General features: G+C 37.9%; 1 protein-coding gene across 2 annotated transcripts in view; it reads right to left on the bottom strand.

Annotated features, from left to right (window-relative positions):
- The window catches only part of LOC127649161 (fibroblast growth factor 12), a 44,529-nt gene that overhangs the window by 23,487 nt on the left and 3,931 nt on the right, over positions 1–17,111 (bottom strand). For both annotated transcript variants that reach the window (XM_052134132.1, XM_052134133.1), the window contains 2 exons: positions 15,002–15,112; positions 8,042–8,145 (listed from right to left, as the gene is read on the bottom strand). In XM_052134132.1, coding sequence (XP_051990092.1) covers positions 8,042–8,145; positions 15,002–15,112 — 215 coding nt within the window. The remainder of the gene's footprint in view (positions 1–8,041; positions 8,146–15,001; positions 15,113–17,111) is intronic.

Genomic DNA, 17,111 nt, shown 5'->3' with positions numbered 1-17,111 from the left:
TCAGCTCAGAAAACAGAAACAGATGTGTTCCGAACAGGGGTGTAGAGTAACAAATGACAAATACTCACATTATTGTAATTAAGTAGTTTTTCCCAGGAATTGTACTTTTTTAAGTAGTTAAAAATTGTATAATTTTACTTTTACTTGAGTACATTTTAAGTGCTGTAACTGTACTTTTAATGCACTATTTTCCCACTGACTGTGCTCGCTACTTCCCTGTCCTGATTTGATTTTTATTTATCAACATGATTGGCTAGGGAGAGTCTCCAGACTCCCATCAAATCACACGTAAAAAAACTGGAATGGCAGCTGCAGATCTGGCGACAACTGTTATGGATGTGGAGGATGCCTTAAACACATTTCAACATCTGAACATCTCAGCGGCCCCTAAAAGGGCTTTTCGCAGTGAAAAGGCCAATTGCCTGACTGTGTAATGTGAGTTTAACTTGCTCAACCCATATATCAGTATTAATTCTGCCTCTAATTTGAAGTAACATACTGAGGTAAATTTCATATTTCTGAATACTAGCCAGTAATTTAGCTTTCTATCACTGAGATTATTGGGTTGATGTGAGAGATTAAGGCAATGTTTTCAATAGGGCTCTGCGATAAAACAATCTTTATGTTTTTCTGATAAAAAAATTTAATAAAAAGAAGATATCGATGATAAAATTTTGAGTCATTTTCTATACTTAGCCTATGTTCTATATCTAGACCAGGGGTGTTCATAACAATGATCGCAATAGCAAGACAACGTCTCGGTTACTGAGGTAACCTCCGTTCCCTCCGTTCCCCAATGAGATGCTGTGTGTGAGTTGACACTAGGTGTCGCTCCTGCAGAGCCCAGACATCTCTGATCTTGAGAAAAGGCCAATGGAAATTGGCATGTGGAATTTGCATGCCACTCAATCGGACATCCGGATATAAAAGGAGTGATGCTGAAAACACACATCAGGTATCGCACTGAGGAGCCGAGCCAAAGACCAGGCCATTTCAGCGGTTGGTTCAGTGTTGTGGCAGGAGGGACACAACGTCTCGTTCCTTCCATCAGGGAACGGAGGTTAAATCAGTAACCGAGACGTTCCCTATCTGTCACTCATTCGACGATGTGTCTGTGAGTTGACACTTCTGAATTGACATTGGGGTACCAATGGAAAATGCCACAAGAGCTGAACCGAGTTACGCAGCCTGGCAGTGTGAGATGGGCAGACCTCTGTGTGCCTCGTAGCCAGTGCAGCAAGCCGTCGCATAACTACCCCCAACACATTGGCAGGCATGAAGTGGTCCCCTGCACCTAGGGGAACGGCTAACTGCTCAGAAGTATAAGGACTGGCTGGTCCAGCTGTGGCCTTCTCTCTATTGTTCTCCCCAAAAATGAACGAAATCGTTCGGCTGGGGGCCAAATATATGGTCCAAGCTGGGGGGTGTCTCTTCAAAGATGAGGACACTGTAGAGACCACAACCGGCCAAGAGAGGGGTGGGGGGATTTTAGGTGGAATACAACACATGGTCTTACCGATTAGGAGTACTGGTGTGGCAGTGAGCCTCTCCGAAGACTCGACAGCCGCTAGGCTAGGGAGGAATAACGTCCAGGGTTTACACTTCTTGCGAACGCAACTGGGGAAAGAGCGCACGTCTTCGCCTCAAGGGAGGGGAAAGGAGCTATGCACAAGTGATACACCCAGCCAGCTGACCCGAACTTACCTGTTTGTGTCACCTGATAACACATGGGACGAAACTGGCTCAACCCTGAGGTTATAGAACCTTGCAAAGGTGTTAGGTGTTACCCAGCCCGCGGCTCTGCATATGTCTACTGGAGAGGCACCGTGGGACAATGCCCACGGAGCCACAACACCCCTGGTAGAATGGCCGATCCTCTGTTTGGAGAAAACGCTTCCCTTCCGCTGTCCACCAAAGCAGACAAAGAGCTGCTCGGAGCTTCTAAAGCTCTGCGTGTGATCAAGTAAATGCAAAGAGCAGCAAAGGCTGGGTTTGCCTCCTCTTGGGGCAGTGCTTGCAAGTTCACCACCTGATCCCTGTAAGGGGTTGTGGGAACCTTGGGCACGTAGCCCGGTCGTGGTCTCTGGATGACGTGAGAGTAAGCCGGACCAAACTCTAGGTACAGTTCGCTGAAGTAGAAGCGCCGTAGATCCAACAGATCATGTAGAGATGAATGGAGGCGGCAGAGGAATTCAGCTCTGTGACTTGCTCGCTAGGCTCCGAAGAAGATATCTGATGTGTGTTTGCAGCGTCACTCCTTTTATACCAGTATGTCCGGGGGAGTGGCATGCAAATTCCACATGCCAATTTTCATTGGCCTTTTCTCAAGATCAGAGATGTCTGGGCTCCGCAGGAGAAACTCGGCAGAATGTCGAGTGAGTGACAGATAGAGAATCACTGGTTGGTTGATCTAGATAAAATGTTAAAGATTTACGTTTTATCTCCTGACGTCTGTAGCTGCATGCTGTTTGATTGGCAGGTGGCTAATATTTGAGCACTAATGCGGGATCGTGCCTAAATTATAAAATACACTTTATAATTCCGCCAATGCCCTTCTTGATGAGGATTTAATGTAAACGCAGTCAGTTTGGTCTACAGTGAATTTAAACAGTGGGACAAAAAGCGTATTTGCATCAAAATGTCAGACTTGAAGTGTACATGTAATCGAATTGAGCACTGTCTAGTAGGCTATATGTCATATAAAGGCTATTAATCAAACAACAATAACAAGGAAATTAGAAAACCACTCACTAATTTTGGCTGAATAACTTGAGAAGCTTTAAAAGTATTCATGTAATAGAATAAAACAGTGACATGTTTTAATAATATTGTTCGTTTTTTTTTTTGTATAATACTGTTACTGGTGTACTTTTTTGTATAATCCCTGATGTAGAGATTGTGTTAATTTGTATAAGAAATTACCAGGAAAGTAGAGATGATAAAATATTTTATAATTATGCTTAGCCTTTATAAAGATAGAAAAGTATCAACATTTGCAGAGCAATACTTCAGCAGAATATTCCACCAGTCACAAACTTCAGACAATTATGCATCATGCATTAGAATGAGAACTATTTCTGGGCTTAAAAGATACAAGAACTAAATCATTGTGGAACATTGTATCTCAAAGGAGGACAATGTGGCCCCCCATGTGCTACTTAAAGAAACAGTTCACTCAAAAACTCACCCACATGCCATCCCAGATGTGTTTGACTTTCTTCTACAGAACACAAATTAAGATTTTTAGAAGAATATTTCCACTCTGTAGGTCCATAAGTGAATGGATGCCCAAATTTGGACTCTCCAAAACTCACATAAAGGCAGCACAAAAATAATCCATGTGACTCCAGTGGTTTAATCCATATCTTCAGAAGTGATATGATAGGTGTGGGTGAGAAACATATCAAGAAATTCTAGTTAAAATGGCCTTAAATCCGGGATGGTATGAGGGTGACTAAATGATGAGAGAATTAAAATTTTTGTGTGAATTATTCCTTTAAAGCTTGATGTGACCCCTGTACCATACAACTGCTCTATCCCCTCTACTGTGCGGGACATGACGTGCCAAGTGACCCTGCTTTTTTAGTGGGTTTTTGGCATTCCTTGCATTGTTTTGAACATGTTTTATGCGCAACAATAACTCTCTCAGTCGGCATTAAGGGACATTTAGACCCAACACACAAACTGATTTTAATGTAGTTGTTTCATACATTATGATATTGAAAATCAATTTCATCTTTTCATTTCTGTAATCATGTTGTCCTTTTATTTTTATTTTTTAAATCAGATTAATGTAGTGTTTACAGTATCATAGATAAGTGATATATTTTAAAAGTTGTCAATCACAAATACCTATTTTATTATTCTTTCTGGCAAACAGCCATGAAAGGGAATGCAAATTATGGTATGTGTGCTACATTTTAAATTTCAGCATAGCTTTTATTATAAGGGTGCATAGCTTTCGCAAATCAGTACTCAATACATTTACATTTACATTTGGCAGACGCTTTTATCCAAAGCGACTTACAGAGCCCTTATTACATGGACAATCCCCCTGGAGCAACCTGGAGTTAAGTGCCTTGCTCAAGTACACAATGGTGGTGGCTGTGGGGATTGAACCAGCAACCTTCTGATTACCAGTTTACCAGTTATGTGGTTAAGACCACAACACCACCACCACTCCATCACTACTCATGAGTACTTTAAATGAGCTACTCTTTTACTCTTACTTGAGTAGTTTTTAGGACAGGTACATTTACTCTACTCAAAATATTTTTTTTAAAAAAGTAAAAGTACTTTTACTTGAGTATTATATTTCAGTACTCTTTCCACCCCTGGTTCTGAATTCGATTCCGCTCCCTTATGTGTACCGAGTGTGTTCTATTTAAAGTGCTCCAGATTCACTTTAACTTCATTTTTGCAAAATTCCAGATCATTTTGTTATATTATATTATATTACAGCCATTTCATATTTTAGTTGATAGGGATAACAAAAAAAAATTATAATAATGAAAAGTTGTCTGAGACCCTAATACAAAGTGAGTTTTTTTCTCTCTCTCTTTGTTTCACTGTTTTATTTATTTATTTGTTTTCTTGTTTTTGGCTGAATTGATAAAGGTCTGCATTTGGTTCTTTTTAGGATGACCCACTTGAGAACCCTTAAAGAGTGGTCTTTTTATAGGCAGTAGAGCATGGGCAAAACATTACCTAATTTTTTGGTTTATCATATCAGTTCAAATATTAATTGCAATTTTTTCTAAATAATCGCAAAATGACTTTTTGTCCAAATCGTGCAGCCCTTGTAATAAGTAATTCTTCTTATCGCCTTTGAACTGCTTTGCCAAAAATCATCAGCAGGGATGCTATATCCTATTCATTTCACATGCAATGGATCTTCCGTTGTTGTGCTCACCCCCGTAATTGCTGCTTACAGCTAGATTTTAATTTATGATTTTTGTTGACTTATTTTAGGGTCACTTAGTTATTCACAAACCAATTCCATAGTTAGTGAATGAGACACACTGGGCCCTATTTTAAGATTGCTAGGTCCATGAAAATTAATTTGTGTCAAGTCATTGGGAATGGTCAAAAACAAATAGTGCCCATTGTTTCTTTAGCGTCCAAACATTTTAAATGGAGATGATTTGGGACTTCAAGTGATTGAAGACATTGTAAATGCTATCTTAAGACAAGCATATCAACTGTCTCGATTTAGAAAAATCATTTAGCAGAACCCGTTCAGCAATAGCTGGAGGCTCTCAGAGCTTTGGAATGTTGCCGATTAATCCAGAGCTTGAGAGGATCAAAGCCCTCCAAAGCAAGTACAAACATCATTAAAGCAGTGAGAAGAAAGTCAAGACTTTGCTGAGCCCCTGGAGCAGGGAATCACAACCTCCTCTCCATATTTCTCCAGGGGGCCAAAGATAACGAGCAGGCTCATAGCAGGGAAACTTCCTCAAGTAATTGCACCCCTAAAGGACTAAAGCATCTCTGCAGTGACAAAACAAATTTCTGCAGCATTGGATGCATCTTCTCAATAAGTGAGGCTTTCATATTATCACTTATGAGATCGACAGAAATGTGTTGATATCATGAGGCTATAGAGTCAGCCAAGCTATTAGAGGGAGTTAAGAACATTAACCTTCACATCCTTCATGACATAAATCTTTCAAACACATCAGCATGCCTAAATCATAGATGAACAACTATAAGAATTTAAATATGCCATAAGATTACAAATATCATTGACATAAACCTCTATAAGGGGAATTCTTATGCATCATAGACTATCACAGTGAAATAATCTTTCTAAAACCAATTTCCTCCAACATCATTATAATAACTGAGTAAATGAGCAAAAGCAAACTAACCATGAAAGAAAGTGGTCTGACTGAATAACCTCCACAGAGGACATGTAGAAAGAAATTATATCCTGCTGTAAGTACAAGACAGAGCACCCCGAGTACATTACTGGTGTGGTAAGCCATCTGGAACATAGTGATGTGTTGAAAGGCCTGTATTCAGACCTTGTAGTCTAATTAATATTATGCCTTCTATCAGCCTCATGGGACAATCTCCCTACATTTTATTTTAAAACTGAATAGTAGGATAAGTATACGGTGGGTTCCAAAAGCCTGAGAACACTAGTTAAAATGTGTCTATCTTGCATTTTTCTTATGTCATTCAAGTGCTTTATTACAAAAACAATTATGATCTATACACCAATTTGAGTGAAAAGTTAAACTGATTAAATAGCATTAATTTCAGAATTCCTTAGTATTTGATATGTCCCCTTTTTTCCAAAATGACATCATGCACTCAATCTGGCATGGATTCCATGTTTGTGCAAAACTTTATGAACAAAGTATATTTAAAAAAATCTGACCAATGGAAATAGTGCAGAATCTAACATTTTCCTTATTCATTTTATGCCAAAACATTTCTTAGTTTAAATTTTCTCAGAATCAAAAAACGTTTTTCTAGGTTTTGGACTAAACTCAGCTTCTGTATTTAGGAACCTGTGAAATAATTTCTATGTGAGTGATTCACTTGGAAGGGAAGAGAGGGGCATATAATGCATAGGTGTGTGCACTACACTTCTAAGCACTCGCTTGAAGAAAAAAAAAGAAAAAAAAAAAAGGTTCCCTATTAAAGAGATGTGTTCACCTTCTGATTTTGTGAAATAGGAAAACCAAAAGGTAAGACTTTTTGGAACCCAAGAGAGAAATTTGATCATTACAGCACCAGAGTTAGATAGCAGGTGCAAGTACAAAACAGTGTTAGAAAAAAGAGACAGAGAGAAAGAATCTGACTTCAATATTCAACATATTCTGAAATGAAACAATTCATGTGTCCATTACCAACATTGCTTCCATTTTAGGTTGCCATTTAATAAACAACTAATAACTATTAGCACCAGTCACATGATCTAATCACTGGCATTGTTCGGTAAACATTGACTAAACACATTTCAATGTTTGTGAAACAGTCTGATCTAGGGTTTTATTTCAGCATGTTAATTTCCCCTGATACATGCCTAAAGGGAGAGGATCCATATGGCAGGGGGAGTTTTTGCTCCATTAATTAAAAGTCTGTTTAAGTTGCTTCAAAGCTACGTTCCTTAATGTGCTTCTTGCCTTTGCAATAATGCCAATCTGCACAATCTGATGACGTAAAATACCCAGCTGCTTACTGCTTAGTGACATTCTGTTTGGCTTAACTGAACGCTGTGTAAATCTAGGTCATATGTTGAACTTCAAATAAAATGTTTAATCCAGTAAATTTAGTCTTTCAAAGAATTACACTCGTAATGATCTGTTGCTTAATTGAAATGCATTCTTTAATATAGATGGGTGATGAATGACCATTAATATATTTTTTCTCAACACACTCTGCAGCTCTTAATTTATATACTGTTTATGCTTAGTGCATAGCCCATCAATAGGTTATTAATTATGGAATAAAGTTAATTGATTGTAACGTAATTTGTTAGAAATGTCAGGTAGAGGCTTGCTACAGTTGAAGATACATTTGGCCCAAAGAGAGATCTAGGGACCAAATCCAAGCCAACTCATTTCACTGCAGTGGCAATAACAAGTAATTATTCATTTCCTTTTAGATCGTCTTTAACAGGATTAAGAGTTCTGTGACTAGCAGTTATATAAGCTGCGAAAAGGCTGTAACTCAATCTGACACATTTCCACAAACCTGTTTCAACTGCTGGCTGAGTGGGGGCAAGAACATATGCCTGTCATCCACCATAACTGAGCTGAAGCCTACAGGGAAAACCTGCTGTCACACTTTTAACCCATGCTATACGTATAGATTTTACACTGCAAAAGTTTAGTACCAAATCATGATGTTAAAGACTCACTTTGTCTGCAAGAATGCAGAAGTGTTTTCAATTTTTTGTGCTAACGAGGCTGAGCATATTGAGTACATTAATAAATATTTATGAGAGGCAAGAATACAAAATGCAGCATTCTCTTATGTATACGAGTGCACACTGGCATGCAAAACCAAGTAAGGAGCCAGGACTTACTGAGCAGTAGAGGAAGCCCTCGCCGTTCATGCCGATGTAGAAACCTGCTTTGACTCCTTGAATGGCCACCACCCTTAACCCAACAGGGATGAGGTTGAAAAGAGCTGGGGAAATACAAGAAGGAGAAGTTATGTAACAGGATAGATTTTGGAACTGCTAGACTCAAATACTACTCATCATCAGTGGACTCTTATTATCTAATATAGAGTTTATGATATAAACATCTAACATAGCATTTATGATGTAAACTACAGAATCTAAATACAATGCTGGACTCAAACACTACTCATCGATGGACTATTATCTAACCTTGTATTTATGATATAAACTACAGAATCTAAAAACAATGTAGGACTCAAACACCAGACATCCTCTTCTATTATCTAACCTCACATTGATGATGTAAACTACAGAATCTGAAAACAAGGTTGGACTCAAACACCATTCATCAGTGAACTATATTATCTAATCTGGAATTTATCATGTAAACTACATTATCTTAAACAATATAGGACACAAACAGTACTCATCATAAGTGGACTCCATTATCTAACCTCGCATTATGACCAATACTACAGAATCTAAGAACAAGGCTGGACTCAAACACTACTCATCAGTCTGTTGACTCAAACAATACAATGTAGAAAGTATTGTTGTGCTCAAACTTGGATTACTTTCGATGCCTGCAGACAAAACAATGTAACAAAAATCAAGTTGCTGGAAGTTTGCTAGACCTAAGTCTGATTTTCATTCATTGTGCAGACAGTAACTTAAACAATACTTCTCAGTAGATTCTCTGACCTACAGTAAAATGTATGATATAAACTACAGACACATAAACTGTGTTTTTTGGGTTGTTAGGAAATGGCAATTTTGTCTGAAGGAAATATGTTTTCAATTTTCAAGCAATGTTGTGAGCCATAGTGTGCTGATACTCTGTATGCTCTGATGCTTCGTAGCATGGAAAGGTGCCAGCATGCACTTGTCCACTGAGCTGATTCAATCTCACCCGATAAAGATCAGTGCCTGCTGTTCTGTGGTGTAAATTTGACTGAAAGGCTGTGGATGCCACAGTTGGGGGGAAGAGTTGCAGGCTGCACAAGACTGTCTATAATGCTCTATTTTTTTCTGTATTTAATTTTGAAATAATCTATTTCTATTCGTTTTGAAGCTACTGTATATCAATATGCTAGTGTACTCCAAAATAGTTTAAAAAAAATGTAACCTTATACAGGTTACATTTGCACAAATTTCTCTTTGTGTAAACAGACCAAACATTTTGAAGATTCATCTTGCACTACACAGGGTTTTTTTTTTCCAATCAAATGCTTTTTAGAATAAGTCCCTCACCTTTATACCACCTGCAACCAACTAGCAAGTAGCAAATCATGGTTCATGGCTGTGACATAACTAAAGTTTGTTGGTTATTTAGAAAAGGGGGTCTTCAAAACTGTTGAATTTGTTCCAACTTTTAATACATTTTATTGGTCAGACTCAAAAGTCTTAAATCTACTGAGATATATATAACAGTCCCTTTAAAGCAAGCTCAAACTCCGGCCAGCTATTACCAGTCAATTGCTATCTACTGGAAAAGGGAGAGAGTGAAATCCCCAAAACTGTTTGTCAAGATTACCTTAAAATAATAGACTTCAATTCAAGAATAATGGTATCATAGATAGTGTTTCTTTAGATCAAATCACACAAAACTGTATTTGCTAGACTGGTCTAGCTAATGTGCATTCTAATGAGTAAACAAACAGGCCATTGGCTCTTTTAACTTAAAAATTGGACTTCCATTCCTAGAGCCGTCATATTGAGTGTTGCAATGCCTCTTTTAAGAAGGCTAATGGCTCTTTTAACTGCAAGGCAAATTATAGCCTGCAGATTTAGAGCTACAATTTCTCCCATTCATCTACATACTATAGGAGTAGACTCTTCCCTTTCTAATGTCTCTGTTTAGAATATATATCTAGTTTATGCCAGAACATTAGCCATCTCTCCTGGTGCCTACAAAGATACAAAAGCCCCTTAATGTGCTAATATATGTTGTTGTAGTAAACCACACAAGTGTTTTAGGAAAGGAATGGCAGGCTCAAGACAGTAGGGATGGGAACTGTAATCTATATGGACACAAATCCCCAAGTAAGGCACCATGAAAAGAAGCATGAGTCTACACAAAGCGACAGTGAGCCCTCTGTGCTAGCACCACAGAGGCAATCACTGCTGTCCGGGTATTTCATCAATCTGTCTAAGCGGAGACCCGGCCAGACAGTTGCATTCTGACAAACCTTTTCAAGTTATGATTAATGACTGCAAACCCAGACAGTCCAGTTACTCTGACAGATTAATCAACTGTAAAAATTTACAAATAACCGGGAGGGGATTGAATGTGCACGGTTATTTGCTACTAATTTTGAGTGCGTCTGTTTTTCAAAATGGTTTCTTAAATGGTGCCATCTGATGACAAACGATTTGAATCATTTTGATGAAGGAGAGCAGGAATACACTGTACCGCATCATCAGATTCGTATCTTATTTACTGCTGAAGCAGACGGTTTGTAATCATATGTGATCTACTGTGCCTCACCAAAACATGAATCATCATCTGCCATATTCAAACTTGCATTTTTTTAACTGAAATCTGCTCTTGTAGTGTTAGTGTCTAATATCTTAATGTTTTTCTTATTGTAATGTTGACCAACTCCTATTTGAGGTGTCTTTGTCACATAGTTTTTACCTAACATAGTTTAAGTCTTGAGTGTTTCATCACCAGCTGAGAAACTGCCATAGAGATGAATGGGAAAGCTAATGGATAGCTTTCTCTGGGTATTATAGTCTTCCTTGGACCACATTGTTCTATACTTTTTAACCTTTTTAAATTGGGATGGTCTTTGGTGTCAGGAACTACATCAGTCATTGTGCAATGCAATAGTCTGTGAATACAGTAGAATTCGGATCTGGGAATGAAATCCTTTCCTCATCAGAATTATTAGCATGGTTCAAAAGGTCAAGCATTTCAAGGTGGAAGTAATCTATTATTCTGATAATTCATCCTGAGGATCAATACAGCAAAGCTTGTGCTGAATGCCTAACTGCTTTTATTTTGTTCACGCTCTGGCTGTGCTATTCTCTCCTTATATTGCTGAACTACAGGCTGCTTGTGAAGGGAATAATTTAGCTGGTACAAATGGAGAGGGAAAAAATCACTTGATCTCTTAATTATTATCTGCAGTTTACCGATCTCTATCTGTGGAGCAGACTGACAGATAAATGTAAGGATTAAAGAAGGAAAGGACTTAAAAATAGCCTGAGTCGCTTTCAGAAGCTTTTCTTGTTTTTCATCTCACTCTATACCTTATTTTCAGTTAGTAAACAGGAGAGTTTTACTTATAGACATTGTCAAATGTTATCTGAAAGTAATGCTTTCTCTGGAGATATAAAAAAGACATTGAGTAACTCTGTGTTGTCACTCAGCAATTCCCAAAAATGTTTTGTTTTATGCACCCCCACGGTCCCATCAAGTACCCCTTCATGAACAGCAAAGAAGAACATATTTGTTTCTTTTTTATATTTTTTACCTTCATTTAAGCAGGCAAATCACCAAAGAACAATTTTCTTATTTATAATGACTTCCTGGCAAGAGGATTGTACTCTTGAAGGGGAACAATTTGGATTCATTACAAAAGTATACAATAATGTGTCACTTTTAAAGGAATATTCTGGGTTCAATACAAGATACGCTCAATCAGTAGCATTTGTGGCATAATATTGATTACCACAAAAAAGTATTTTGACTCGTTCCTCTTTTTTTTAATTGGAGGTTACAGTGAGGCAGTTACACTAGAAGTGGATGGGGACACATTTTGGAGGGTTTTAAGACAGAAATGTAAAACTAATCATTTTAAAAAAGCACTTACATTAATACTTCTTTTAAAATCCATGCATTATTTGAGCAGGAAATTTGTTTAAATGGACATTTTTACATTAGTTTTATGGTTTTAAGGTTTGGCATTACATCGTCATGGCAATGAAGTTGTAAAAAAACTTTACATGGAAAAGGTTAGCAAATTATTTTATTACACTGAAATCATGTTAATATGCATATTGTTTATGTCTTGTGGCTATACTTTTGAAATAGTGAGTATTTTAATGTTTAAAGCCCTATTCAGTTCCATTGCATATGTCTCACTGGAACCCAGATTTTTGCTTTTTTTTAAAGAAAAGGTAGGGCAAGTCAAAACATTTTTTTTTTTTGTCATCAATATTATGCCACAAATGTTTTACATGCTCACATATGAGCAAGGCAATGGCAGTAAATTGTTAATCATTTATTGATCTTTTCATATCAATATCATCGTATTTTTACCCTGAAGCGAAATAGTCTCACAGATGAACATTTTGAGCATGTGCTCCTTTTACATTACAACAGTAAGATATGCACCTGAGCTAAGGAATAGGAGATGGGATATTACTAAGTAGTAAGGGTTCAAAGTAAGTGTGTCAGAGTTTTGAGCTGTTAGCTTTGTGATTTCAGGTTCATTACTGTTTGTTCATGTAATGTATCTTTTTATTTATGCACTTAAAATTAACTAGATTTATTTTATTTTTTATTACAACCCCAATTCCGAAAAAGTTGGGACAGCATATTCTAAATAAAAAGGAGTGATTTGTAAATTTGCTAAATTTAAAGCACTACAACTACACAATATAGGATGTTTTTCCTGTTGAATTTTATAATTTTTCTTAAATGTTCAGTAATTTCAAATCAGATGATTTTAACACACTCCAATACAGTTGGGACAGTCAAGAGTTTACCACTGTGAAACATCATCATTTCTTCTCATAACACTTATTAAGCATTTAGGCACTGAAGACATACGTTTGTTAAGTTTAAAAAGTGGAATTTTGCACATTCATCCATTATGCAGGTCTTTAGCTGCACAATTGTACGGGGTCTTCATTGCCGGATGGTGTGCTTCATGATGCACAACACATTTTCAATTGGAAATGGTCAGGACTGCAGGCAGGCCAATCACCCACACTTTCTGCTTATTCGGTTGTTGTCCTGCTGGTGCTGGATGGCAGTATATGCTGCTCTAAAATGTTTACATATCTGTCTGCATTAATGATGCCCTCAGAGATGTGCAAATTACTCATGCCATGGGCACTGACACACCCCTGGCCCATACAGACATTGGCTTTTGGACCTGACATTGATAACAGCTTGGTCCTTTTCCTCTTTGACCCAGAAAACACGTTGGCTGTGTTTTTCCAAAACTTTTTGAAATGTGGACTCTTCAGTCCAAAAAACACAGTTCCAGTGTTCTACTTTCCATCTAAGATGAGACAGAGCCAAGAGAAGTCAGCAGTGCTTCTGGACAGTGTTGATGTAGGGCTTCTGCTTTGCAAAGGAAAGTCTTAACTTGCATCTGTGTACGCAGCAGTGAATGGTGTTGACTAACAACAATGTACTAAAGTAATTCCAAGCCCATGTTCATGATATCCATTGCAAATGAATGATGTTTTTTAAGATAGTGATGTCTGAGGGATCAGAGATCACGTGCATTCAGAAGTGGTTTTCGTCTTGCCCTTTACCTACTGAGATTTGACCAGATTCCTACTATATTGTTCACTGTAGAGGGTGAATGACCAAAATCCTTCCAATTTGTCTTTGGGGAACATTGTTCTCAAAGCGTTGGATTATTTGCTGAAGCATCTGTTCGTAAATTAACAAGTCTTGAATGATCTTTGCTCTTGAAGGACTATTTGGAGGCTCCTTATATACTATGACAAGATTGCCTCACCTGTTTAACATCTCCTGTTTCACAGTCATGTTATTTCAACATGTCAAATTGTTATTAGTCTTAAATTGCCCCTGTCTAAACTTTTTTGGAGTGTGTTGCAATCATCTGATTTAAAATGACTGTACATTTTCAAACAACAATAGGAGTTGTTTAGGAGTTTAATACCCATGGTGATACTCTAGTTATTCATATCCCATAACAACTACCTATGAAAGTTGGATGTTCCTCATATGAAGAACCACATCTAATGAATAAGCAATGTAAATTCATTGACATCAATCCCTGGAGATGCTCTAGAAAGTTCTTCCAAAAGAGGCTGCACAAACTGTAAACAATGTATATGTTTCACACCTTTAACCACACTCTTTATGGACCGTGAGGTTATTGCATTAGTTACACAGCCACACGGGAATGGATGACTCATGGAAAGATCCTCATTGCACTAGAATAGTGCTGTAAACCAAGTTAAGTGGGCTCTTCCTTCCTTTCTACTTGGATCTCACCACACATCTACTCTCACATTTGAATAAAAATCTGCATTTAAAACAATACCTATTCAGCATATCTACATGTATACATCTGAAATGAAGCAATAAAATGACCAAATCAGTAATACTGTATATTCCCAAAGGTCACTTCCAAATGCAGGTGACTGCTACTGCATGTATTATCAGAATTAAATATTCACTTAAAGGGATTGTTCACCCAAAAATGAAAATCCTCACACTCATGTTGTTCCACACCTGTATGACTTCCATTTATCCATGGAAGACAAAAGAAGATGTTTGGCAGAATATCAGTCCCAGCAACCATTCACTTACCTTGTATGGAAGAAAGATGCAGTGAAAGTGAATGGTAAGGCTGTCAGTCATTAAAATTCAGCCTAATATCTGATTAGGAACAAAATGAGGGTGAATAAATGACAAAAGGCTTTTCATTTTAAGGTGCATTATGTCTTTAGCAATTATGTGGATTGGTTTGTTTTCTTATTTCTGGTTTAGATTATCTCAGGAAGCCTTTGACTGGTAGAAACAACATAAATGTAATTCTAGAAATAATATTTTTCTAATATTTGCAAATAGTGGGGTACAATTAACTATGTTTGTTCGTACTGCACAATCGGTGCATGATATCAGTTGCAGTTCCATTGACTCACTGAAGTCGCAGTTCTCATCCTTGGTGCCATCAATGGTTCTGTCTGGCTTCATCTGCAGGTAAAAACCCTGCTGGCTGAACAGTCGTGTCACAATGCCTTTCAGCTGCGGCTCTGAAACAAAAAAGCACACAGGCCCGCCCCCAACCCACATTTTTATCAGACTCCACCCCAACACATTGTATGTTTTTTTTTTTCATCATGTGAATATGAGCTAGTTGAGATGGAATTTAAATTGCTCTTGACTTCTTATCCAGTGAATGCACTAGTGAATGCACTAGTGAATGCGTATGTTGATAAAGCTCTACATATTTGCTCTCTGTGACTCATTAATCAATTTCACAATGGACACCTGGAGTTTAAAAGATCAGCTGTGGCAATGACAGATGTTTTCTGGTGGAGTGGTAAATTATTTTGATGAAGGCCTGAGAGGCAGGAGTGAAAAGGGCCACATGGATGACTTGGCATGCAGTAAAGTCCCACAGCTTTCAAGACCAGAGTTCAGAGGAGTTGTGAATGTCCATGATGGGCAAGATCAGCTATTCATCATGGGCCTCATCTATCCACTGTAGACCCAATATCTCTGACAGGCTGGAAGGGCCATCAATCACACGAACGAGCCTGCCTAGATCCATCAGGAAGAACATTACTAAATCACATGCAAAATCCACACTACCACAAAGTCTAGGACAGGGACCCCTATAGGAAATGACCCTAAACTACACAGAAAGTCTTTGTCTTATTGTGTGTGTGTGACTGTTTACATGTGCATGTCTCCATACATGTAGCTAATTATGCACTCATACGTATGTGGATTTGAGGGGATAGTTCACCCAAAAATACAAATTATGTCATCATTTACTCACCATCATGTTGTTCCAAACCTGTATGACTTTCTTTCTTACGTGAAACACAAAAGGAGTGACAGTGGTGTAAGAAACAAAATTTTACATTAATGGGAAATATTTGCATCCTTGTCTCATGAACATTAAGTGACTGTGGCAACATTTTTGCAAAATGAAGTTGCGTGCTTCATTACATTCAGTTTCCTAGTGAAATCTCCAGCAGGAGGCACCAAAAGCGAGTGAAATAGTGTCATAATAAGAAAAGATTTTTAAGGTGAATAATAGATGGAGGCTTTAATGAGTTAAAGTAACCCCCTAAACTAAAACTTTAACTTAAACCTAACCAATAGTGTTTTAAGAAAGAAAATAAGCAGAGGTAGGTAGAGTAGCCAAAATCTGTACTCAAGTAAAAGTAGAATAACTTTAAAAAATTAAAGCTGTAATTGTAATTGTTGTGTCATTCATCCTTGTCAGAGCGGAACATTCTGATTAATAAAACTAAATTTAAAAAGAAAAAACGTTATGGTAAAAATGCGCTCTAGAAACACGCATCTCATGTGGGGAAAAGAGGATGCGGGTGCGGCCCGGGACAGGGCATCAGTGAAGCGTGTTTCAGTGCTAGAGAAAAATATTCAAGAATACAATGCAGAAAGATCAGATATGATGTAACCGGCACTGTTGTTTTGTTGCGCTGCTCACTAGAGACAATGAGAGGGTGTAACCGTCGTCATGATGTCTTGCAGTCAAGATGGAATCAATCTGAGGTCCGGATCCGGTAAGCGGTGACCTGCGTAGCAGGGGCAATAGCAACTTCATACAGTCTGAGGCTGCTTTCCACTGAAGCGGAAGAAATCCGTTCAAAGCCACTTCCAATGCTAGAGAACAGCTTGCCCCGCGCTGCTGTCAATTTTACAATCCACCTCGAGAGCTTGACGCTCGGCTGAGGAAGACATTGAAAGCTCTCACTCACATTCTCACCACGCGCCAGCAGAAACATACGATAAGAAAGCCAAACTGCTAGTGTTTTTAGCAACACGCATGTCTAAATGTAGAACAATTGCTAAATATCGAAAATTACTCAAAAGCTTATCGTCGATATCATGGAGATTTTATCGCGATAAATATTGATATCGTTTTATCGCCCAGCCCTAAATGGATTAAATGTAACGTGTTACTACCCACCTCAAATAAGAGGTGAACAAAACAGACATCCTAACCCTAAACCAACACCTAAACCTAAATCCCTATGCTTCCATTTTAACAGGAAC

This window comes from Xyrauchen texanus, chromosome 9 (genome assembly GCF_025860055.1).
Source record: "Xyrauchen texanus isolate HMW12.3.18 chromosome 9, RBS_HiC_50CHRs, whole genome shotgun sequence".
NCBI classification, from domain to species: Eukaryota; Metazoa; Chordata; class Actinopteri; order Cypriniformes; family Catostomidae; genus Xyrauchen; species Xyrauchen texanus.
This window is presented reverse-complemented; position numbering and strand designations above follow the sequence as displayed.